At 37.6% G+C, this 23,034-nt stretch overlaps 4 protein-coding genes across 9 annotated transcripts; 2 read left to right on the plus strand and 2 right to left on the minus strand.

Annotated features, from left to right (window-relative positions):
• Positions 1-1,970: 1,970 nt before the first annotated feature.
• LOC121235726 (putative inactive receptor-like protein kinase At1g64210) lies at positions 1,971-4,873 on the minus strand. The gene is given in 3 exon segments (XM_041132100.1): positions 1,971-2,883; positions 3,137-3,223; positions 3,226-4,873. Coding segments are annotated over 3 exon segments (1,863 nt in total). The 5' UTR covers positions 4,352-4,873; the 3' UTR covers positions 1,971-2,233.
• An 894-nt stretch (positions 4,874-5,767) lies between these two features.
• LOC121235730 (probable serine/threonine-protein kinase WNK11) lies at positions 5,768-7,880 on the minus strand. The gene is made up of 3 exons (XM_041132111.1): positions 7,600-7,880; positions 6,626-7,129; positions 5,768-6,362 (listed from the first exon to the last, which is right to left on the minus strand). Exons 1-3 carry the CDS (start codon positions 7,600-7,602, stop codon positions 5,967-5,969), a joined length of 903 nt encoding a protein of 300 aa, XP_040988045.1. The 5' UTR covers positions 7,603-7,880; the 3' UTR covers positions 5,768-5,966.
• Positions 7,881-10,376: 2,496 nt separating this feature from the next.
• On the plus strand, positions 10,377-13,544 carry LOC121235728 (FRIGIDA-like protein 1). The gene is given in 4 exon segments (XM_041132108.1): positions 10,377-11,482; positions 12,430-12,450; positions 12,453-12,604; positions 12,699-13,544. Coding segments are annotated over 4 exon segments (1,737 nt in total). The 5' UTR covers positions 10,377-10,557; the 3' UTR covers positions 13,338-13,544.
• A 2,753-nt stretch (positions 13,545-16,297) lies between these two features.
• LOC121235727 (probable WRKY transcription factor 20) lies at positions 16,298-22,620 on the plus strand. 6 transcript variants are annotated; one of them, XM_041132102.1, is made up of 7 exons: positions 16,554-16,680; positions 17,519-17,664; positions 18,308-18,472; positions 19,371-19,923; positions 20,063-20,228; positions 20,314-20,472; positions 21,758-22,620. In XM_041132102.1, the coding sequence occupies exons 2-7, from the start codon at positions 17,614-17,616 to the stop codon at positions 22,251-22,253; spliced, it is 1,590 nt and encodes a 529-aa protein (XP_040988036.1). In that variant the 5' UTR covers positions 16,554-16,680; positions 17,519-17,613; the 3' UTR covers positions 22,254-22,620. The 6 variants fall into 6 exon arrangements, with proteins under 6 accessions (XP_040988035.1, XP_040988041.1, XP_040988036.1 ...); XM_041132104.1 differs by having other exon boundaries at positions 17,519-17,625; XM_041132101.1 differs by lacking the exon at positions 17,519-17,664 and having other exon boundaries at positions 16,298-16,680.
• The last annotated feature ends 414 nt before the right edge of the window (positions 22,621-23,034 follow it).

Raw genomic sequence — 23,034 nt, forward strand, 5'->3', positions numbered from 1 at the left:
TGGTGAACTTTGTAAGCATAATAGCATTATTGGTACACTTATTTTACCTAAAGAAGAAATGATTTTGTGGCAAATCTGAATTGGGTAAGCATTACCTGGAAAGCAGAGCCATAGACATATGAATGTATCAGAAAGCAACAAGTACGATAGGATAAGTGCTCTAATTTTATCAGCCTTTTTATTTGTGTTTTACTCTAAAATTGTATTAATTCGAACTGTGGGTACGTACCAAGAGGTTGCCTTGATTTAGATACCCAAAAAGCCAAAATATCTCCAGTCATGGAAAGGGTAGGAGTCATATATAGCAAAAGAAAAGTTCAGATAGCTTTTGCATGCACACTAGCTTTTGTCATTCTCAGCCCCCAAGCTTGAGACCGAATTAATTTTGGGGTACAATCTAGCATTGGACTCCTTTATGAGCTAATCTTTAGTCTTTCCTCTTGAAGAAGTTTGCAGTGTCTCCTAATTGCTTTTAGCATTGACTCAGGATAAAAGATAACACAAGGTAAGAGACAATTGAGGTCAAAACAGAAAAATTAATGGAGTTCAGGAAATAAATAGAACTGAGAATTGAGGATTGAGTTGCAGTACTGTATTTCCAGGTAAAATAGTTAAAGGTACTCTGATAATACTGTATTTGTGGGGTGCGACCCAACGGTGAGATGGCCCCAACCTTATATTAATTTAGTGTGCCTAAGAAGTAAAAGAGGCATTAGATATCACCATTCAATATGATTGTTAGGATGTGGCTCACCTAAATTGGCAAAAGGGACCGGAGCACAGCTAAGAGAGCCAATAAACAGAGGCCCCAGTCCCAACCATTAATGCTCCTTAGTCAGGATCCTGTGGACGAGGATACCTCACCCTCAAAATAGTGTTGGCTTCTAATTTAAGTGTACATTAATTTTATTTACGGTCATAGAGTACATAAAAGTATCGTGTATTTAAAAAATAAAAAATAAAACCTACATGAAAAAATTAGATTTTAATGGTGGATTACATTAAAAGAATGTACGATGCTTTCACAACTAATGATTATATCTAGCATTACTCATTAAATATATATCATAAAAGTGTTTATGTACCAAAAAAATAAACTTCAATAAACATAGCATTTCGTAGTGGTGTTAAATATTTTAACATCAACGTTAATAATCAGATCTTTGATTTTCTATAATCCACAATAATAAAATAATAATAATAATTAAAAGACGTATATTTTTCCATCTCTAATTCGGTGAAGAATTTTATTGACTATGAGAGAATGATCATCCTAACAACTTAGCCTCTAAGTGTCTCCCGATAGCTAGAGGTACAATGATATAAGTGAGAACCCTTAACCCTTCGGTACTATTTATAGACTTATGACCATCAAAAAATCTAAAGACTTTGTGTCTCATTATGATTAGATATAAAGTTAATTTTATCTCATTGGAGTTAATTTTATCTCATTAGAGTTAATCTTATCTCACGGTGATTCATCAATTAGATGATAAGTATTGAGCTATTCTAAATCCATTAAGATACGAGTGAATGAGAAATAGAGTTTAAATAAAATTTTTACAAGGGGGTCAAGAAGACAAGAACGCATTCAGGGCCTCAGGCGGTCTACCACGGAACGAGTTGATTATTATAATATCTCTTCGGCCCATAAAGATAAATTCATGGATCCAATGCTAATCCCATTTACATTCTGCACACTGTTAAGAAAGCTCATCTTTGTTTTTTTTTAAAAAGAAAAGAAAAGAAAAAAAAAAGCTTATTTTAGTTGTGTGGTGCAGTAGTGTTTCCATATATAACTCATATTTTATGCAGCCTTTTCTCCTCTGTTCTATTTTTTTTATCCCTCCTGTTTGCTGCACAAAAGTGCAGCAACATTCTCTGTTTTTTAGAACTGATCTTTCCATAGTTGTCTTTGTTGTTCATGTGTGTTACCACACTAGAATATCCAGCAAAAAGGAATATATGTATACATGTAAATGCCTGCACTCATAAGCATTTGGACTACAGCTTGAACCAAAACAAACAAACAAACAAACAAAACAAAAAAGAAGAAGAAAACATCACTCTTGCTTCAGGTATGCATTGGCTGATTGGACAACTCTCCTCGCCCTTATGGTGGAGGACTTAAGAGATATTTCACGTGCAACTTATTTATGCTCGACTGAGAGAGAGTTTCTGTTCTTCCAAATGAGAAGCATAAAATACATGCGATATATGCAGACCACAACCTCTAATAATTTGATCCAGGACTCTCCCAGGTATCAGATATGAGAGTGTGAAGTATACAACAATCATTTCGGTTAGATTCACAACAACAATCTTCTGAAATGGAATGGTCCCTTTGTGCATTCATGACCTCCTCTATCTTCTCCAAAACTTCTGCCATGGTTGGCCGATTGTCAGGAGAATATGATACACACTTGAGGGCTATATTCAGCAAAGGAAATGCCCACTGTGATGCAGCTCTACTGATCTCTTTGTCAAATACCTCTCCGGTCCATTCCTCCCTCACCATGGCCTTTACCCATTTAGGAAGGTCTATCCCACTATTCTCTACAGTTTTTCCTGTCAGTAGCTCCAAGAGTATCACACCAAAACTAAAAACATCGGCTTTTTCTGTCAAGCTTTTCTCAGGAGCTGTATGACCATTGGAGGTGAAGACGCTTGTTTGCTTGGGTTCCAGAAATTTAAAAAACCCATATTCACTTATTAGCGGTTCATTAGTTTCGTCCAAAAGTACATTTGATAGCTTAAGATTCCCATGAGAGATTATCTCCCGATCGTCAGAACTTTGATATATGAAGTCCAAACCCTTTGCTATCCCACTTGCTATGGACAGCCGAAGTCCCCAAGGGAAATCCCTCTTACTTTCAATATAGTCTGCAGAAAACCAAAAGTACTGTTAGCTGAAATATAGGAACCAAACATTTATCTGACTGTTGAATTTCGAAAATAAATTTGTCGAAGTTATTTTATTTTGTTGCCGCGGGGAGGGGGTTTGAAGCCGGTGTGGCTGTTTGGTGGGTGTGTACGTGCTTAAACAAGTTTCTAACAAGTTTCTCTGTCGTGTTTCTGTGATGGACAGTCTGGCTTGGGATGTCTTGAAAGTATTTGAACTCGATTCTCAACTTACCTTCCAGCACGTTTAGCAGACTCCCATTGCTTTGATACTTATAGATGAAAAGTTTTTCTTCATTCGTTGAATGGTAACCAACAAGGGCAGAATGTTTGGATGCTTTAAGCTTCCTATCTGCCTCATAGTTCGGCCAAATTCCTCGAATGATACCTGCAATTTCTTCAATCTCTTAACTGCATAAAGGGCACTGTTTTTAAGAACTACCTTGTAAAGGCTGCTGCGAACGGTCTCCTTTCGCAAGTCAGCTGTGGCTTCAAGGAGGTCCTCCAATTGGAACCTTTCCTGCTCTTCAACAAAGAACACAAGCTCTGAGCGTCTTTCGATTGGCTTAACTTCCTCTCTGGGCGTGGATGGAGGTGTTTTAAGACAAGGATCCTTAATTACCTTCAGAATCTCCATCTCTTCGGGTAAGTCTGCGTCCTTCTTTCTCAGTAACCATGCGATCACCAAAACAAAGATTCCAATGCCCAGAACTAGAGCTGTCCAGACTGCCCAGTTCCCATACCACGGGCCATTAACAGCTTTGGGCTTTGGGCTCTCCGTAGGTGGGTACTTTGATTCCAATGCCTCTACCCAGACTTCTTTCTGTGATGTAGTTGATATCAAGGAATATGTATGAAGGTTCTTGAGTTCCTGCTTGATAAGATGATTGTTAGAGATGCTCGAGCTCCGAAGATATTTCAGTTTAGTTAGATCCATAGGCAGCCTTCCACGCAGAAGATTGTTGGAGATGTCCAAGATCCTGAGATATTTCAATCTATTTAGAGCCAGAGATAACGTTCCACTCAGAAGATTGTTGCTTAGATTTAAATAAGTCAGCCTTGAGCAATGCGATATTGAGTCAGGAATAGTTCCTCTGATGTGATTCTTTGCTAAGCTAAGAACTCGTAGATTTCGGAGCTTGCAAAGGGGTTCTGCATCAATGATGCCACTAAGATTAAGATTCTCAAGCCTGATTTCTTCTATGGTGGTAGCCCTTGCGTTGCATTTTACACCCTTCGACTTATGCAAGCAGGCATGAAGCACCAACGTTCCAATATTCCAGTCAATTCCTAGCACATTTTGTGGATCAATGGCTTTAATGAAATTGAACAAATACTGGGATTCCGATAACTGATCTCCCAAACAGACCGTGATTAAGAGCGGAAGGAAAATGATGCATCCCAGCCTCTTCAAATCCCTCCTGTTCTGCACATTTGTAGTTTGTAACATTTTCGGGGATCATCAGAACTGATTGAACTATGGCATTGAGAACTTTTTCAAGGCATCCTTGGTAAATCAGAAGAAGACATATCCTCCTTCATAGTTTCCAAAGTTTTGATGTCTATTTTTCAGAGCGACACAACCAATGTTTTAGTAGTTTGTTATCTTCTGTGTGATATCATATACTTAAGTATGTAGTCATGAACTAGGCGGTATTCTCGCCATTGGTGACAAACTGCAGCATCACGACATTGAGCAGACCACCATTGGATTAAAGACACTACATCATCCATCAATAAGGAATATTGACAAGTTATTTAGAGAAATCAACGCCCTTTTTTGGATACACTGAAGAGTGGCAGTTTCAAAGTCGCCAGGTGTTACTTTGTATTTTACCTTTATTGTTTGCTATGTTCTTAGAGACTGGGAACATTGAGAAAACACTAACTGATAAACTGCATTTAATGTATTCAGACATGGTCACCAAATCACTCAAAAATACACTTTATGCTCGATTTGTTTTGTCCTCCATCTTTCTGAGGTTTTCATGCGGTGACTCACCTTGATGAGTGCTTTGGAAGAAATGAAGGAAAAAAATAAGTTTTTAGATTAGCATATTATATATATATATATATATAGAAGTTAGATTTGCATATTATCATAATATTCTAAGAATATTATGATGCATTCTATGAATATTCTAGACCAGAATATTTTTTGAATTATTTATTGATTGTATTTCCTCGATTTCTTAGCATGTGGTTTGCTAAGAAATCAAGAAAATATTATTTATTTTTCTTGAATGCACTCCTCTCTCTCTCTCTCTCTTTTTTAAATCATAAACTTGGTCATGGCCTATTCTCTCTCTTTTTTTTTTTTTTTTAAAATCATAAACTTAGTCGTGACCTATTCTGCATTAGATTCTGGAAATAAAAATTCTTCTCATTAGTCACTATTCATTATTTCACATCTCACACCCTATGAAAAAGCTATATGTATGGAGCGTGTGATATGAACAATAGCTGATTTATAGCAAAACTCTTTTGAAAATATTACAATTTTGAAGTCAAATTTTGTTTGAATATCTCATCATACTTTAAAGCACATTACTTGCGCACTAATCACATTCGATTATTGTATACGGAATTGAGAGTACTTTTTATATCATATTCTTTCTTTCTGGTAATCTATACATACATATTAAAAACCTATACTTTTTCTATAGGAAAATAGAGGACTCCGGCTTTGCCAGTGAGGCAATTGGGAATTCTTTTGCCAACAGATTCGAGTGTGGCAGCACAACCACAAGGCATTTGGGCTCTCTCTTGGTTCCTCTTCCTTTTCTTCCTTTGACTTTACATAAAAATTAAAATAACACAATTTATTTTTTTTTAAATAAGCCTACACTAGAAGTAAACTCATCGCTTTACATCAACCCTTTTTATGTATTAAATCTTCAAACTTCAACTTACAAAACAACACCATCCCTAATCAAACACTTAAATCTTTATCCGATTCCTCTAAAAGAGAGAGAGAAGGAACATGATGTCAAAGCCACAAGCCACCCTCCCCGTTTTCCTCCAAAATAATCATAAATAAACAAAGATCATATTAACAACTAACACTAAACGACGATCATAATTTCATCATTTTCATCATCATCAAGTTCATCAAAGAATGGATCCTTGAGGAGCTCGGCTGCAGAGGGTCTTGCCCTCGGTTGTGCAAGGCACTTCTCAATGAATGCCCTCACCTCAGGATCCTTAACTTCGCTCATGGCCTGAGGTCTCACCCCAGACGACACTTTCTTGTATATTTTAGCAACATTGTCACACTCACTATAGGGAATTTCCAAAGTCACCATCTCTAGAAAGCACATTCCAAACGAGTATATGTCCACCAATTCTGTATAATCCTCCTCGTACAGCTCCGGTGCCATGAATTCCGGCGTCCCTAGTACTGAATGTGCCATATGGCTCTTCCCCACGATTGCTGCCAAACCCAAATCGCCAATCTTTACCTGAAAAAATAAGAAACACAAAATTAAACTTTACCAGATAAATGTTAGAACTAGGCAACTTATCAAAACCAACCAAACTCTTAGATTATAATCTTTTCTGATACAATCTTAGATTATAAGTGACGCTAAATTTGATTGCTTGGTTAGAAAGCAAACATGGCTTTATCATGTTATACAGTTACAAGACCTTAATATGTATAAGAATTAATTGTTTTTCTTTGGAAGATCTACACATGTTAAAGCAGTAATTAGCAAGTAATCACCTGTCCAACGTTCCCATTGACGAAAACATTGCTGCAATTGAGATCTCTATGAATAATACAAGGCTCGTGGGTATGTAAGTAGTCCAACCCCTTTAAAATCTGCTTGGACCACTTCTTCAACGCCTTCATAGAAACATGCCTATGTTTCTTCCTATACTCCCTCAGATTCCCACTCGTACACACCTCGGTGATAAAGTTCAACGTGTTTTTCTCCTCGTCCCTCCACACATTGTGCAAGGCAATGATGTTCTTGTTCGTTAAGGTTTTTAGCAACCGGACCTCGGAGTAAAGTCTGTCGATCATGGCGGGATCGTTGATGAAGTTTCGTAGTTTGACTTGGTTCCACGCTACTTCTATTGCTTCTTCTTGATCAAACGCGCGGTAGACTTTTTTCACTGCCCCAGACCCAAGCAGCTCGTTGTAGCGACCGTACCGACCCGTTTGATTAATCTCGACGAAAGGCTCGGAATCTTTATCAGATGCATCGGGGTTCACACTAGGCATCTTCAGATAAAACGTGCAGAACGCTTTAAATCAGTCGTAAAACAATGAAAACAAAACGACTTATATGAACAAGTTTTGAACTTTAAAGTAAAATGAAACCCAATAAAATCAATTTGAATATGGAGTTCAAATGAAAAGTCTCCCTGAGGGATCAAGATCCAAATCAAAAGGACCTGAGTAGACTCGATTCTCAAACGGCTAAAGCAGCAAAAATCAAAACAATAACAAGGAGAAAAATATTGGAGCTTCGATTATGAATGAGAATCTGACAGAACCAACGCCAGGGGAGACCCAGATCAGTAGCTTGTCTTATAAGCCAAAAATAAAAAAAGTTTCAATCTTTTTGGGTAAGGAAATTTTTAAATCTTTGATGAAGAGAAAAACATGGGTTTGAAGCGCTTGATTTACTTATGAAACCAAACATAACAACAGGCAATGAAGCAAATCATACAAGAGCATAGAAGTCTTACCATGGAACACGAGTTTCTAACGTTGAACTTCAAAAGACTAGCTTCAATTTCTTTCTAACAAAAAAGTTGCTAAATCAAGGAGAGACTCGTCTGAAGAACTTCGAAAATAGGAGTGCGACAGAATTAAATAAGGAAAAGCAAAGGTCCCGGAGAATAATATTTATAGGAGTTAGCAAGGGTGGTTACAGAGTTCATGAATAAGGTTAGGTGAGGTTAACGGACAATGTTCTTTCTGATCAACCTTTCGTTCCACCATTAACCTAGTTTTAGGAATTTTCTGGTCATTATGCACTCTGTTTCCTTGTATGTTGGAAACGCAGAATGTCAACTTTTGATACCTTTGGAAATTGGTATCTGTAGCTGTACAGTCAAAATTTACCTTGTGGGCCATGGTGGTGTGGGTCCATAACCAAAAGAATCAGAATGGGAAGGAAAAAGTCTGTTTAGTAGCACCAGGGGGAGGACGTTTTGTTTCTTTAATTTGATTTTCCAGTCAAAATAGCACATTGTTTGACCCGGTTGGTTTCGGCCACACAATTGGAGGGTGTTTGGCTTCTTAGATCATTCTCAATGGGCTTATGAATAATATAAAAAATATAAATTATCTAAAGAGTTATTCATAAAATAAGTTCCATCGATTATGTAAAAAAATATGTAAAATATAAATTGTTAATACTGTTTATCTTCCAAACAATTTTTTTTATTATTTATACTTTATTTACTCTCTCATTTACTTTTATTTAAACATTTTAATATAAATTCTTTTTATCATTCATCATTTAAAACATCTCTATTTTATTTTTTTTTTCTAAAAAATATCTTGGACATATTATTTATCCAATTTTTTTGTATTTTGATTTTATTTTGATCTTTTATTTGGATTATATATTTTTGTTTTGTGTGCATGGAACTGAATTATATCACACATTTTATATAATAATATATTGCAAATATAAAAAAAATATATATGAATATTACAAATTTATTGATAGAAATGAAATGTTTAAAAAGTATAAAAAATATTATTTAAATGATATGAAAAAAAAATAGATAAACTAATATATGATATATTGTAAAAGTCAGTATGTAAAATATAAAAAAAGAAGTTTGATGATATATTTTAAAATGTAAGATAAAGGAAAAAGCTTTTAGCCGGATGGGTATCAAACCCAATTTTGCATCAACCAATAGATGGACGACATAGAAGCACTCTAGGAAAAGCTTCCATGAACTCGCGGCATGCAGATTCCCCCTCTTTTCTTCTAAAATCTCCATCCCTCCACATCTCTCTTCCTCCCTTCCTCCTCCATCTCTGCACATCGTTTTCTTCTTAGAAAAAGCACCCCTCCATGACGTGCAACGACTTACAATCTCACATCCCTCCATTATACCACACCGTAGATTAGACTTCACGAGAACTAAAAAACACCCTCACCAAATCCTCCCCCCGGCAACCGACGATAGACCCTTGCATTGGCATTGTCCGAGCCTTTACTCGTGATGCTCCCCCTCGCAACCAAGCCCTCCCCTCACACTGACGGAAACCCACAATCTATCGAAACCAATCTCTCCACCTGCTCTGCACTCACCTGATTCTTTGAGAGCTTTTCTAATAAGATCACCAAGATACACGAATGAATCATTTCAGTATATAAATAAGATCCTGAAAAATTTGATAAATTTTAAGATTATAAACTCTCGTTTAATTTGATACCTTAAAGGTAGCATTCAAAATGGAGTAAACATGGATGATTCTAATGATTTAAACCCTGATTAATGATCTATTTTAATGATCAAACCTAGCTCCTGAGCATGGGGCAGTGTCAATCTTCATCAAGTACTTTATCTTAATTGTCCCAAAAATTTCCTGAAATCTAAGCTTCAATTCAAATCTAGACCCTTAAAAAAATGAATTTCAACCGATAGAGTCTGAGAAGACACAGATCTCTACAATTTTTCTCGTGATTTATGCATGCCACTAGATGTTTTGTCGACAATGATATGTTTCAAATGAAAACACACTCCCTTCAAACGAAAACCAGTTCCAAACATCCAACAATGATATGTTTCAAATGAAAACACACTCCCTTCAAACGAAAACCAGTTCCAAACATCCAACAAAAACATACTCCCGTCAAACTCTTCTTTGATAAATCTCATCGGCAGCACTCCATGGTCGATCTCGAAGATTTCGCTCGTACTCTCTTCCTCAATTTCGCACACACTAGCACTACTATATATATGACTTGAACTGGTTATGGTACCAACTGCAACACCACTTGCCACTGGCGTTGTTGCGGATTGGCAATTTTTTTTGTTTGAAAGAGGATCTGGATGATTATTTAGAAGGCTTCAAGATGTTAAGGTATAGAAAGCATAAATGGTTTGTGGTTTCAAAGCTGGATATAGATGATAAAGAGGACGACGGTGATTGACACTATTGTGGCTAACGCACTATTGTGAATGACGATGATAAATCACTGCTGTGGACTCTTGCGATGATGAACCTTGGTGGGCAACGAAACTAGGTGCGGCGGTGACGGAACTGGTATGACACCAACAACAAAACTGGTTTAACAGGGAGACGGAATGAAATGGTATTTTAATTTTAATTTTTTTTATTTAATAGTTAAGGAAGTGATTAGTGTATTAATTTTTTTTTATATTTTTTAAAAATATTTAAAAGTGATAAAAAAATATAAATAAAAAAATTTATAAAAAAAATTAGAAAGTTCAATTTAATCAAGGTCACTTGGAGCTGTGATACTCAGCCCGCAGAGTAACACCGCTCTAAACGTCCAATATTAGCCCAAAGAAGAACTGGAAAGAATTTTCAGTCTCAATCCGTTCTCTCTCACATAAAAGGTCCGTCTTTTCTTCTTCCATCGGAGACGTAGTAACGTACTGCAAAATTGCAAATCCTATCCTCTCTTCCACAAAATCCCCGATTTCTTATTCATGGCAACGCTTAATGCTATATCAGCGGCTCTGAAGCTCATAGACGTGAAGAAAGATGATCTGAAGAAGGCCTTCGATGAGCTCCAATCCCATTCCTCCCTCCTCTCCTCCTTCTCTCTCTCATGGTCCGACCTCGACGCCCACTTCACCTCCCGCCAGAACTCCCTCGTTCACCGATTTCACCTCCTCGAGTCGGTGGAGTCTCGCGAACAAAATCAGCCCCATGCCACTGAGTCAACCCAGCCGAACCCCACAACAGACCCATCTTCCTCACAGGCTCAATGCGCCCGAACCACCTCGGAAGAACCTTCTTCTTCATCACCCCCGCAGACCCAGATGACCCAAATCAGGGTCGACGTAGACCCTGATATGGGCTCCGATTCGTTGACTCCGCCGAGGCCCGAGTTGAAGGCTTTGTGTGAGAAAATGGACGGGAAGGAGTTGAGGAAGTTCATAAGCAAGCGCCCAAAGGAGCGGGGTGCAATCCGAGCCGAGCTCCCCGGCGCAATGCGGTGTGCGGCAGACCCGGCGGCGATGGTCTTGGGCGCCTTGTATGGGTTTTATAGCGGGAATAGCGTGAAATTGAGGTTCAAAGAAGATGTGGAATTGGGTCGTTTGAGGTGGTCTTGTGTGCTACTGTTGGAAACACTAATTGGGATTAAGGCCAGTGTTGGGGTGGAAGTGAGGGAGAGAGCGAAGAAATTGTCTTTGGAGTGGAAAGCGAAGGAGGTGGAGTGGAAAGGGAAGGCAAGCCCCAATGAAGTGCAGATGTTTGAGGTGTTAGCCTTGGTGCATTTGGTGGCAGCGTACGGGTTGCGGTCTGAGTTCAATGTGGATGAGCTTGTGGATTACTTCGTTATCATTGCACGATTTCGGCAGGCTGTGAAGTTGTGCCAGATTATTGGTTTGGGGCATAAAGTTGCTGGTAAGGCCGTCGGTAACTTGCTTTGGATGAAATTGTTTGCATGCTAATCGGAACGTGGTTTCGTTTATGATGTTTTTTAATAAGGCTCATGCAGTCAGATACTCTACATGTGTTTAACGACTAGTTTTATTACTCATAAAAAAAATTTATGATGTTTTACTTTTCATGGAGCTTCCTTATGACGTTTAGTATCATATCTGATGGGATTCTGTTTTGTTTTAGATTAAAGATCTTTTTAAGAAATTTAGATTAGCCGAAGAGGAGGTTGAAACTTGCACTGGGTGCTAAAACTATGAGTTGTTTACTTGAGACTTGGTGGACTGAGTTATTAATGGTGAAAAATCTCGCATGCTGGGAATCTAAGAAACAGTGAAATAGAGATCTCAGAGATATGATGCGCGGGATGTATTTGTTCGGCTCAAAAATCGATGGATTTCTTTAAGGTATTTGTAGGATAAAAGAAAATTTCATAAGCATGTAAGTTGTGACGGCCACTAATTGAAGGCTGGTAGAGTTTGCCTCAGGAAATTACTTGGTGAAAAGAAAAGGATAAAAAAGAGGTCTACATTACTTATCCAAAAAATAAAAAAAAGATGTTTGCATCAGGAATTGGAAAAAGTCTCAAACTAATTGGAAATAATGGGCATGGTAGCTTCTAGGCATACAGAGAACCTGTAGACGTCATGGGAACTACAAGTCAGAAGATAATTGGGATAACCCACTCTGTCCTCTTACTCACACAGCACCTGAAGAAATTATAATGAAAATATTTTTTTATCGGTAAATATTCTTCCAGAAAATATAACTGAAAGAAGTATGGGAAAGGGAGAATAGTGAGGCAAGTTTACAATCAAATGTTTTGGATGTAAGCAGTCATATGGAGATGTTTGGTCCCTCCTTTTGGGTAATCTGACGTAAGAATCAAATGCTTCTTTTGTTCTTTGCAGATATCATTCATAAACTTATAAGTAGGGGAAGCAAAATCTGGCTGTCAAATTTATTTTTGAATTTGAGCTATCCGAGAAGTTTCCACCAGTCCCCCTCTTGAAAGCCTATCTGAACGATGTCAAGAAGCTTGCTAATAAAGTTTCGAAGGAAGGAAATGAATCGCGCATGGCACTGGTAATTCTCCATTTCCCTATCTGTTGTCCATGCTGCCATTGGTAATTCAATACCAAACAGTTGCCTGTTTATTATACTTAAGTTTATCATGCAGAATGAGGCCACAGCCAGAGAAGTCGGTGCAATTAAATCAGTTATTAAAGTTATTGAAAGCCACAATCTTGACTCTGAGTATCCACGGGCAAACCTTGAAAAGCGCATTGAGGTGCTGGAGAAGCTGATCGCAAATAGAAAACGACCTGCACAAGCTCATCCCATGAAGCCTCAGCAGCCGCAACAGCAGGAGCCAAAGAAGCAGAAGAAGCATCTGCAGCCAAAAAAGGAGCAGCAGCAGCAGAGTCAAAGCAAGCGTCCTCGAACGGCTGCTCTAGTTGATAATGCAGCTGTCCCATTAGTTGTCGGTGGTGTGAGTTCAACCATTCATCAGTATCAACAACCTCATATACGGGTGACAGGTTTGTTGCCAGATTGTTCTGCTCCTTATGTGAGCTCATCAGCTGCGCCCTATGGCATGGTGGGCCAGACTCCGACCATTGCCCCTTACACGGGCTCACCAGGCAGGTGGTATGGTTTTCCAGGAAGCCCTGTGGGTTTTACTGGGAACCGAAGCCCTGCTGGTTCCCGTCTGTACTCATCAGAACCATATTTGACAGCTGGTTATTATGATAGGCCAACTGCCTATGGTGGATATGATGTGCCACCTGAATCCCATCCATCTTACTATCCCCAGTAGACCTATGTGCTCTGTCTCTGTGATAGTATACTTTTGGATGGCATCACGGCATTTTGTCTCTGCAGCGCTGGTTCTCAGAAAGCATATCTTGCCCTTTTTATTACCATGGTTATGGTGTAAGGAAAATAGATATGGTGATTAAGAATTGTGAGATTATGTGTAGCGTCACATTCTTAATTACTTGAATAATTTTTATATTGCCGAAAAGGTTTTTAGGTTGGTTGATTATTTATTTCTTTTTCTTCCTGGACTATTTTTAAAGGGGAAATTTACATTTTCCATTTTTATTTTTTTAACATAGCAGTTCTTGGTTAAGGTCGGTTTTCCTTCAGATTAAGCCAATTTTGTTCTCTTACGGACATTTAAACCAAGGTCATTTTTTGCGTTGTTCAAAAGAGAACTTGTGTCTTATGTCATAGCTGTTTATTGGGATTCTCCTGCTCAGCCTATCTGTAGCGGACAGAACTTCTCATGTGCTCCACAAAAGGGTGTGCTGCGCATTGAAGCCCTGAATCCCCTTTTCGGTGCCAAAAAAGGTAGCCTTTTAAGGCCGTCCCGTTTAGATGTTGAGATGAGTTGAGTTCTTTATGAATAGTAATGAGTTGAGACAGTGGAATGAGTTTTGTGTGGTCCATCTAATATGAATTTAGACGTGTTTGAATGTTAAGATGAGTTTAGATGTATTTATGAGAAGTTGAAAAATGTTGTGAGTCTTACGTGTAAAGAGATGTTGAGTTGAAAAAAATTGTGGGTCCTACGTGCAAAGAGATTTTGAGTTGAGTAATGTTTAATGATTTGAGAGTTGTGTTTTTGGATGTTGGAATAAGTCTAAAACAAAACCCAACTGAGATAAGCTGAGTTCATTTAAGGATCCAAACGAAGCCTAAGTTTCCTGTACTAGAAATAGAACGAGTACTTGACTTGTAAGGTTTGTTTTTAGCTTTGCACCATAACCAATTTGGAAGATGGATTTGTGCCTTGAAATTGCTGTGCAAATCAGAGTAGAACTTTTATGTTCTCTGTCCTCACTTCCTGCTGAGCCTTCTCTACAATTAAAAAATGGAAGATGGTTTTTGGTTGTGAGGTTTTCTCTCATCTTTGTGCATCTTCCAGATATATTTCATCTAGAAAAGATGGTTTGTGCCTTAGATGCGGTGTGAGACACAATGGATGGAAGTATTACGCCAACAATGAAATGATTTTTTCTTTCTCCCATTTCTTTTTCTACTCTCCTCGGTTATAAGATTTTTCAACTCTTTCAAGAAACTCTCAATTTCTAGAACGCTTTTTTGAAAAAAAAAAAAAAAATCTATTTCTCATTCTTTTTCCGTTTCATTTTCCCCTTTCCCTTCCTCTAGTTGTTTTGGCGCAGTGGTGCTTTTATTGCATCTAATGCAAGCCAAGCTTTATGAGTTGCTGACTTGCTTACTATATCATCTGTTACTCATATGTGTTTCATAGTTGGGAGGGTCTTCTTGGTTCAATAATGTTGAGGCTCTCTCGTTTTAGACTCATGTTATCCGGGATATCCTTCTCAGCAATTTGTAGAAGAATATGTGCTCAAAATTGTATTGGAATGCTATAATCTGACAGAGTACTCTTTATGCACCATTGGCTATCGGGATTTTTTTTGTTCAATGCATTGTCAACGTGTTCGTGTGGCGACATGAATCTCAAATGTAAATGTGCACTTGAATGGTCCTTCAGTTCTGTAGTTCTGTATGAGATGTGAATGACTTTTTACCAAAGAATATATATGGAGAATGTTCATCCGTGTTTATTTCTTGTCCTTTTTCTTTCTATTTTTTTAACTATTGAGTGGCACTACCCAAGTTTCTTCTTCCTCTTCTTTTTTTTTTGGCACAACACATTGAATTTTCTGGCCAAATGGTTAGAGCTCACAAAGTAATGGAGGCAAGCCGCATTTAGCTCCATTATCCATATGGGCTGCATGGCATTAACAGCAGCAAAGAAGCATGGCTCGCAGGAGACAGCTTCTGGACTGCCTGCCTTCTAAGTTTTATCCATAGAAATAAAGGAGGGAAGTAGAGTATAGGTAGTTTTGGGTAATCAAGAAGAAGTGTAAGAGAATATTTGAGCATTTAGCTCTAAACTAAATTAGAATCTTATGCCTGCTGATTTACTGAACCATAACAGAAAAGAAAAAAAAAAAAAAGAGATCCATAATAGCTGGATTTGGTGGGGGGTTGGATCCTGATGATGTTCCAGCAGTTACATGGTTCCAAAGTTGCATTCTACAGCTGGAAAACTCAACCTCATCCATGTTCAATCAAATAGCATGGATTGTCGTGGATAAAGATGTATTTCTCTACAAACTCTCCCTTTTTTCTTTTTATCCAATGGACATATGTTTTCAGCTTAGGAACCATAACTCACAACCAAACTAACTGCACTTCTTCTTCTTCTTCATTTTGATTCACACAATCTCTCTGGACTTGTAAAATGATTTCTATTTCCTATTTTACTAAATCATGGTAAAAATAAAAGGGGAGACTTTTGTTAACAGAAGTAACATGATATGATTGCAATATGAGAAAGAGTTGTGATTGAGATTGAGGTGATTGGATTTACTGCCACCAACAAGTAAACCTATTCAGAGTTGGGAATGAAAATAGTATAGTTATATTGTAATATAGCTATTTATTTATTTATTTTTATCCCCTCTCCATTGATATAACATAAACAACTTATTTTAAATTATTATATATCACAAAATTATTAATATAGCACTGTTTTTTATTTTTTTTACATATTTTAAAAATAGTCAAAATATTACGTTATATGACTAAAAATAATAAAATAGATAAGAAAAAGTGAAAACAATGTCTCCCTTTATTTATTTATTTTTTTAATGTTTTTTTTTAACCACCGAACACGTTAAAAATGACAGACAGACACAAACCCCGGAGATCCAATGTAACAAGTCAACTACGTTAATCTCTTTCTCTTTCTTGTCTGACAACCTTCACAAACACACACAAGAAACAATCCCCGGATATTACCATTCTACCCCTCCCTTTTGCCCTCCCCTCCAATACTCCATTAAACTCACTCTTCCACTCCCTCCCCCAAATCGCATCCACAAATGGCACAGTCTCAGGCCTCCTCTCTCTCCGAGCTCCGTCTCTGTAGCTCCGCTGACGTTGCACCCGGAAACACCGATGATCCGGGTCTCCCCGTCTCCACCTCTGCATCCTCTGCCAAGTACAAGCTGATGTCGCCGGCCAAGCTCCCGATCTCGAGGTCTGCCTGCATCACCATACCTCCCGGGCTCAGCCCGACGTCGTTTCTCGAGTCCCCCGTGCTCCTCTCCTACATGAAGGTCAGGTTCGGTTCGGTGTCTTTTTTTTTTTTTTTTGGGGGGGGGGGGTGGGGGTGATTCTTTCCTCGAAATGTAGTGCGGCTTTGGATCAGGTTTGTACTTGTTGTTTGGTTTCTGAGAAGATGTAAGAGGGCAAGGAAGCGGTGGAAGATGAAAAGGAAAACAAGCTTTCTGAATGGGAGACTGTTCTCCATATGTTTTCGAACTAAAAACCTATTTTTTGTTTTTTTTTATTAGCTCTTCTTTTCCTGCAATATCTCAACAACCAAACGGAGTGCATCTCTCAGAACTACGTGTCATTCCGGCTCTCGAATATTGTAGCATTTTGCCGCGTGGTCTTAAAAGTGTAGTGGAGAATTTCCTGGGACTTGAATGATGTGATCTTGATACTTCAAATTGAGCCAGAAAAAAGATGCTTTCTTTGTTTTCAGTTAAAATTCGAAAATACAATTGCTATTTTTGTCTGTTTCAATCTTATAGCAACAGTTTAATATTTTTTATATGGTTAAGTAGGTTTTATAATTTGGGTGCTCGAGCTGGGACCGTTTGATTCCGATACTTGCTCATATACTATTATGTTGTTAGTATTGGCTCCTTTATGATATGCTATATAGCATTTGTTTTCATGGAATATTGTTCTAATGGAATTTGCTTTGTGGGAATATTAAATATGGGCTTACGCTTCCAAAGTCTGAATGGTCTTTTTTTTTTTTTTAAATATTATTTTCTTTAATGCCTGTGTTGTTTTGTCACATAAGAAATCTTCTCTCTTTGTTTTAACGGTGTTTTCTTCAGTGTTAGATAATATATACGAAGCTTTTACATTTGTGTATTGTAGAATATGGAATAAATGCGTCAGCATAGACTAGTGAGGGTTACTGTTTGATAAATGTGCCGCAATGGCGGACGGTAGCAGCAGGAAGGGTTGAGAGAATGTGGGCCAAGGTGATGAGGAAAGACTTGATTGCACTGGGACTTATTTGGGTATATGTATTTTGCTCAATTAATGATTCTTTTAGCCATGGCTTTATTGAGTTGAGCATATAGAACTTATAAAAAGCATATAGATGTATATTTTATTTTCCATCATCAAACGAGTATTGTATTGACAATAAATATCACTTTTTAACTCATTAGTGAAAAGAAAAGTGTACGGACTTTGCTTTTGCTTACTCTTAGTGTGTGTATAGGAATTCTTCTTTATCACTTTTTTTTTTTCTACGAACTTATCTTCTTTATCATTTTTTAATGCAGTTCTTATGGTATAAAATTTCTAGAAGTTGTTTGCCTATCTCATTAATTCGATGAGCTTGAACTTCTCGTATTCATTTCAGTACAAATGATATCTGAAAAATCTTCAGATATTCCCTGTTAGGATATGGCTAAGGAATAGTTTTATGAAAGTGTTGCTGATTTAATGGTAATTGATTGCTTGGGTAGTGCAAAACACACCTATATTTCTCTTTTTCTATTTTAGATTTTGTATTTCTTCTACTTGTTGATAAGATTTCCCCAATATTTTCACTTAAAAAAAAAAAAAAAAATTTCCCCAATATTTGTTACCCGAGTCTGATAAAAAAGGCATGTGAAGCAGTTGTTTTCATTTTTTTCCCCTCTTATTTTGCAGGCAGAGCCTTCTCCGACCACTGGTTCCTTTATTAAGCCTAAAGTGGTGCATGGCGCTGTTGGTTCTGCTACACATCTGGTAACGACAGTTTGCACCAACACTGATACCTTCAATGAAAGAAATTCCAGCTGCTTCAAATTTGAACCTCATGCTACATCAAATATGGTATTATTCAACTATTTATGTAACTGAGACATGATCTGTGTAGATATGTTTTTTTTATACGTATGATCTGTGTAGATATGTGATCAGATGGGCAGATAGTTCCAGATATGATTGTTAATTATACTTTGCCGAAGTTTATAATCTTCTCAAAATTGCATAACATGATCCTCAGATCAGACAATTCAATAGATATCCTCCTAATAAACCTTATAAATATTAGTATTTAACAGCCAAATTAATTTCTTTTATCTCCTGGAATAATCTGTCTTATTCCCTAAGCCTTGTGCAAGTGTTAGATAATAAGTAATGCAATTAATTGTTTTGTATTAATATCTAGTTTCATTGCTGGTGCTTCTATCATTTTCATGAATATGATTTCGTAAATTATTGGCCGAAAGATGCAAAAGATCTTGTAGATGAGCCTCCTTTGTAACTGGACCTCTCTCTCTCTCTCTCTCATACCTATTGAATGGTATAATTTTTTATAGGGTTCATTGTATAGCTGCCAGTATGTCTTACTAATTTCATGTTCATAAGAATTTTCTACTAGCTTTGGGGTAATACCCATAAAGCTGTTGTGTGGAAAATGATTCCTCTTTGTGTTATGTGGTGTCTTTGGATGGAGAGAAATGGTCGGTGTTTTGAAGATCGGGAGTGTTCCTTAGATGAGCTTAAGAGATTCTTTTACAACACACAATTGTCTTGGGCCTCTGTTATCGATTGTAATGGGACTAGTTTTCATGATTTACTTGTATCAATGTCTAGTTCCTAGTTGCTGTTAGGTGTTTTCTCTGTATACTCTCTGTGTACTTGGGCTACGCCTACTTTTCTATCAATAAATTTTTATTTTACCTATCTTTGGGGTAGTGGTTTCCTAATATTATTTATTTATTTCAAGGTTCCTGCAGATCTGAACCACCAGAGAAGTGAACAATTTATGCAAGTCCAAGGTCAGTGCCAACCTCATGCGTTTGCATCATCAGCATCAGTGAAAAATGAGATGGCAAATTCCTCAAACAATTTGAGTGTTTCAGCACCAATTCACATGGTAACTTCAGTGGCCAGTGCACCTGCTGAAGTTGATTCAGATGATCCAAACCATGGAGCTACCCCAAATACCAGGTTTCAAGCTTCACAACTTGACCCTAAAGGAAATGCAGTTTCTGCCGTCACTGAGAGGTCATCAGAGGATGGATACAACTGGCGAAAATATGGACAGAAACTTGTTAAAGGAAGTGAATTTCCACGTAGCTACTACAAGTGTACACATCCTAACTGTGAAGTGAAAAAGTTGTTTGAGCGCTCTCATGATGGACAGATAACTGAGATAATCTACAAGGGGACACATGATCATCCTAAACCTCAACCTAGCCGTCGATATACTGCTGGCACCATTATGACCATCCAAGAAGAAAGATCTGATAAGGCTCAAGCTTTAACTGGCCGAGATGGTAAGGAAGAAACTTCAAAGTGATTTCTGTTGAGGGCGGCTTTATGGACTAGCTAATGTGCCTTTTCTTTGTGGTCTAGTTTTCTCATTGTACTTATCAAAAACACAATTTGCTTATAAAAAAAGTTTTCGCATTTCAGAGAAGTCAGCTATCTATGGACAAATGTCTCATACAGATCCAAATGGCACTCCTGACCTATCTCCTGTGACAGCAAATGATGATAGTCTAGATGGTGCAGGTTCACTACCAAATAGGATCAACGATGATGTTGATGTTGATGATGATGATCTATTCTCAAAACGGAGGTATAACAGTTCACATCTGAGGCCTTAGGTTTTTTTGAAGTTGTGTTTACGTGATAACCAAGGAACTGTTGAATGATTTAAGCAGGAAAATGGATATTGGAGGGCTTGATGTCACTCCGGTGGTTAAGCCCATCCGAGAACCACGTGTAGTTGTCCAAACTCTTAGTGAGGTAGACATACTGGATGATGGGTATCGCTGGCGTAAATACGGGCAGAAAGTGGTCAGAGGGAATCCTAATCCAAGGTATGGTTTACAAGTTGATGATCAGGCATACACCTAAAGATAATTTCACGTACTCATCTCATCTGCTTCTACATGTATTTCAAATAGCTTGTCAAAATAGTTTTCTGGTTTTTTTTTTTAAAAAAGTCCTTCGCACTTTCTTCTCCTGAGTGGATGAAGTATGATTGTTATCAAAGTCGGAGGTACAAACTGATGGCACTGTTTATGTGTGTAATTAATTCTGCTGTGTTATCTGTTGCTTCATAATCACCATAGTCCATACCCTTGCAAAGTCTATGACTCTATAGTACGTAGATGGATTTTTCTGTTAATTTTGTTATATTTCAAAAGAAAATGTTTTCCTTGGTATGGCATCACATATTAAGTGATGAACTAATGTCCATGACAAATCAGTGGGTCTTGAACTCAAGATCTTTATTTCTTCTTAATCTTATATTCTTTTTTATGAATTCATTCATTATGGCATTTCCTTGGAAGAATGGATATAAGGGAAGAATGGATTGGTTTTATTTTGCTGGTAAGTTATACACACACCCAGTGCGTCTTAAACCCAGCGGGAAGGACGTGCCATAACCCAAAATGTCTAGTCAATTTTAAGCATCTCAAACATTATATTGTTGAGTTCAGTGTCTATGCTCAAGCATAGTTGATTACAATTCTTTACATGCAGTGCAAGAACTGCCATATTGAATTTTGTGCATTACATCTGACTATCATCTCAACTAATCACAAACTCAATTTTTGGCATCGAGGCTACTACCTCAGCTGTTCTCCTGGTGAGAATTGTCAAAGCCAAATGTCTAACTATGTCTTCTGAGTGTGTGGTGAATGTGGCGATAGGAAAAAGAGAATATTTAGATATAGTTGTTGTGTACGTAGATGGGAAGTACAATGATGACTCCAATTGTGCTTTCCCTTATGTACTTGTAATCTTCTGGCCAGGATCTAATTTTCAAAGTAGGAACTCTGCTTCTGTTAAGCCATATCTTCCATTGAATGACTATGGATTTAATCATTTATTAAGTTTAAGATAATCTGATAGGTCATGTCAATAAATTTTAGAAAATATGGAATTTTAAAAGTCCGGAATATTTCCAATTCGTTCCTCTATAATGTTTCATTTTCATTGCACTATCTAGTTTATTTTGGTTAGTAATAGAAGAATGCCTCATTTATACAGCTCTACAATCACGTTACAAACATAATTAAAAATTAATAATTTTTCTGTACATCGCGCGGGTGCATGAGTATCTAATGCATATTGCTTATTGTGCTCGTAATGCAGGAGTTACTACAAGTGTACAAATGCTGGATGCCCTGTTAGAAAACATGTGGAGAGGGCATCTCATGATCCCAAAGCAGTTATAACCACATATGAGGGAAAGCACAATCATGATGTGCCAACTGCAAGGACAAGTAGCCATGACACAGCAGGACCCACAGCTGTAAGTGGACCATCAAGGATTAGATCAGAAGGAAATGATGCCGTTAGCCTTGATCTTGGGGTTGGGATCAGCTCATCTGTTGAAAACAGGTGCAATGAGCATAGGCAGACACAGCATTCTGAAATTCTGGGAAGCCAAACATATGCAAGCAGTTCACATTTCAAGGTAGTTCAAGCAACCCCAGTTTCAACGTATTTTGGTGTTCTAAACAGTGACTTGAGTCGATATGGATCTAGAGAAAATCCGAGTGAACGCCGGAACATTGAAATCTCACCTTTAAACCATTCCTCTTACCCATTTCCACAAAACATTGGAAAGATTCTGACGGGTCCATGAGATTGTTTTCAATGAAAAGAGAACAGAAATAAGATGCTGTGTGATTTTATTATATTTAATTTTTTTTCAACTTTCCCTCCCTTCTTTTCGGCGGTTAAGGACAACAAGGCAAGAGTCTCTAGAGGATAATAAAATTCCTTTTACATGTTACTTTAGTATCTGAGTGCTGTTCTTGATATCGACTGCCTCCCTGCAAATATGCCTTACCAAGTCCAATACTGTTTGTATAATGTTGACTTCTTGGAGAATACTCTGTATAAATATGAATTTTTAAGACTCTTATTATTATCTGACAGGAAGACATTATTGTAACTCAAAAGTACTTGTAAGATATTGGTGAGAAATATAGTTTCGTTTCATCTTTTTACTGGAATTGTATGTCGACAGGAATGTGTTACTTGTAACGAATTGAAGTTTTTCCAGTCTTTTAAATGTCAGAAAATTCACCTTTGTGCCCTGCTCGCATGATTATGATACAATGATTCACTTTGATATTATGGTGTATGTTGTTTGCAAAAGGGAGATGTCTAGTTTGGATTCGAGTCCGTGAATAGATTGAGGGGTTACCGTTATAGAACAAACACACACAAAAAGCCAGAAAAAAAGATCACTTGCATTTTAATTGTTCTGTTTGGTAGGAGACAAAAGGACAAGCCGGCCATAATTATTCACATTTGGTAGAAAACATTTACAGCATGTTCTGGTGCATGCATGTGAAAACAACTAGGCAAATCCATTCAGAAGGGGTCTTTTTCAAATTCTCTGTACGTTCCTGGTGACA

This window comes from Juglans microcarpa x Juglans regia, chromosome 6D (genome assembly GCF_004785595.1).
Source record: "Juglans microcarpa x Juglans regia isolate MS1-56 chromosome 6D, Jm3101_v1.0, whole genome shotgun sequence".
Classification (NCBI taxonomy): domain Eukaryota; kingdom Viridiplantae; phylum Streptophyta; class Magnoliopsida; order Fagales; family Juglandaceae; genus Juglans; species Juglans microcarpa x Juglans regia.

What these genes read in the sequence shown, in the direction of transcription:
- LOC121235730 (XM_041132111.1), bottom strand. An exon ending in TCAATGGGAACGTTGGACAG is followed by an intron (nt 6,363 to 6,625) that starts GTGATTACTTGC and finishes TTATTTTTTCAG; the next exon opens with GTAAAGATTGGCGATTTGGG.
- LOC121235727 (XM_041132101.1), top strand. Translation starts at nt 16,444, where the DNA reads ATGGCACAGTCTCAGGCCTCCTCTCTCTCCGAGCTCCGTCTCTGTAGC. An exon ending in TGCTCCTCTCCTACATGAAG is followed by an intron (nt 16,681 to 18,307) that starts GTCAGGTTCGGT and finishes CTTATTTTGCAG; the next exon opens with GCAGAGCCTTCTCCGACCAC. An exon ending in AGAGGGAATCCTAATCCAAG is followed by an intron (nt 20,473 to 21,757) that starts GTATGGTTTACA and finishes CTCGTAATGCAG; the next exon opens with GAGTTACTACAAGTGTACAA.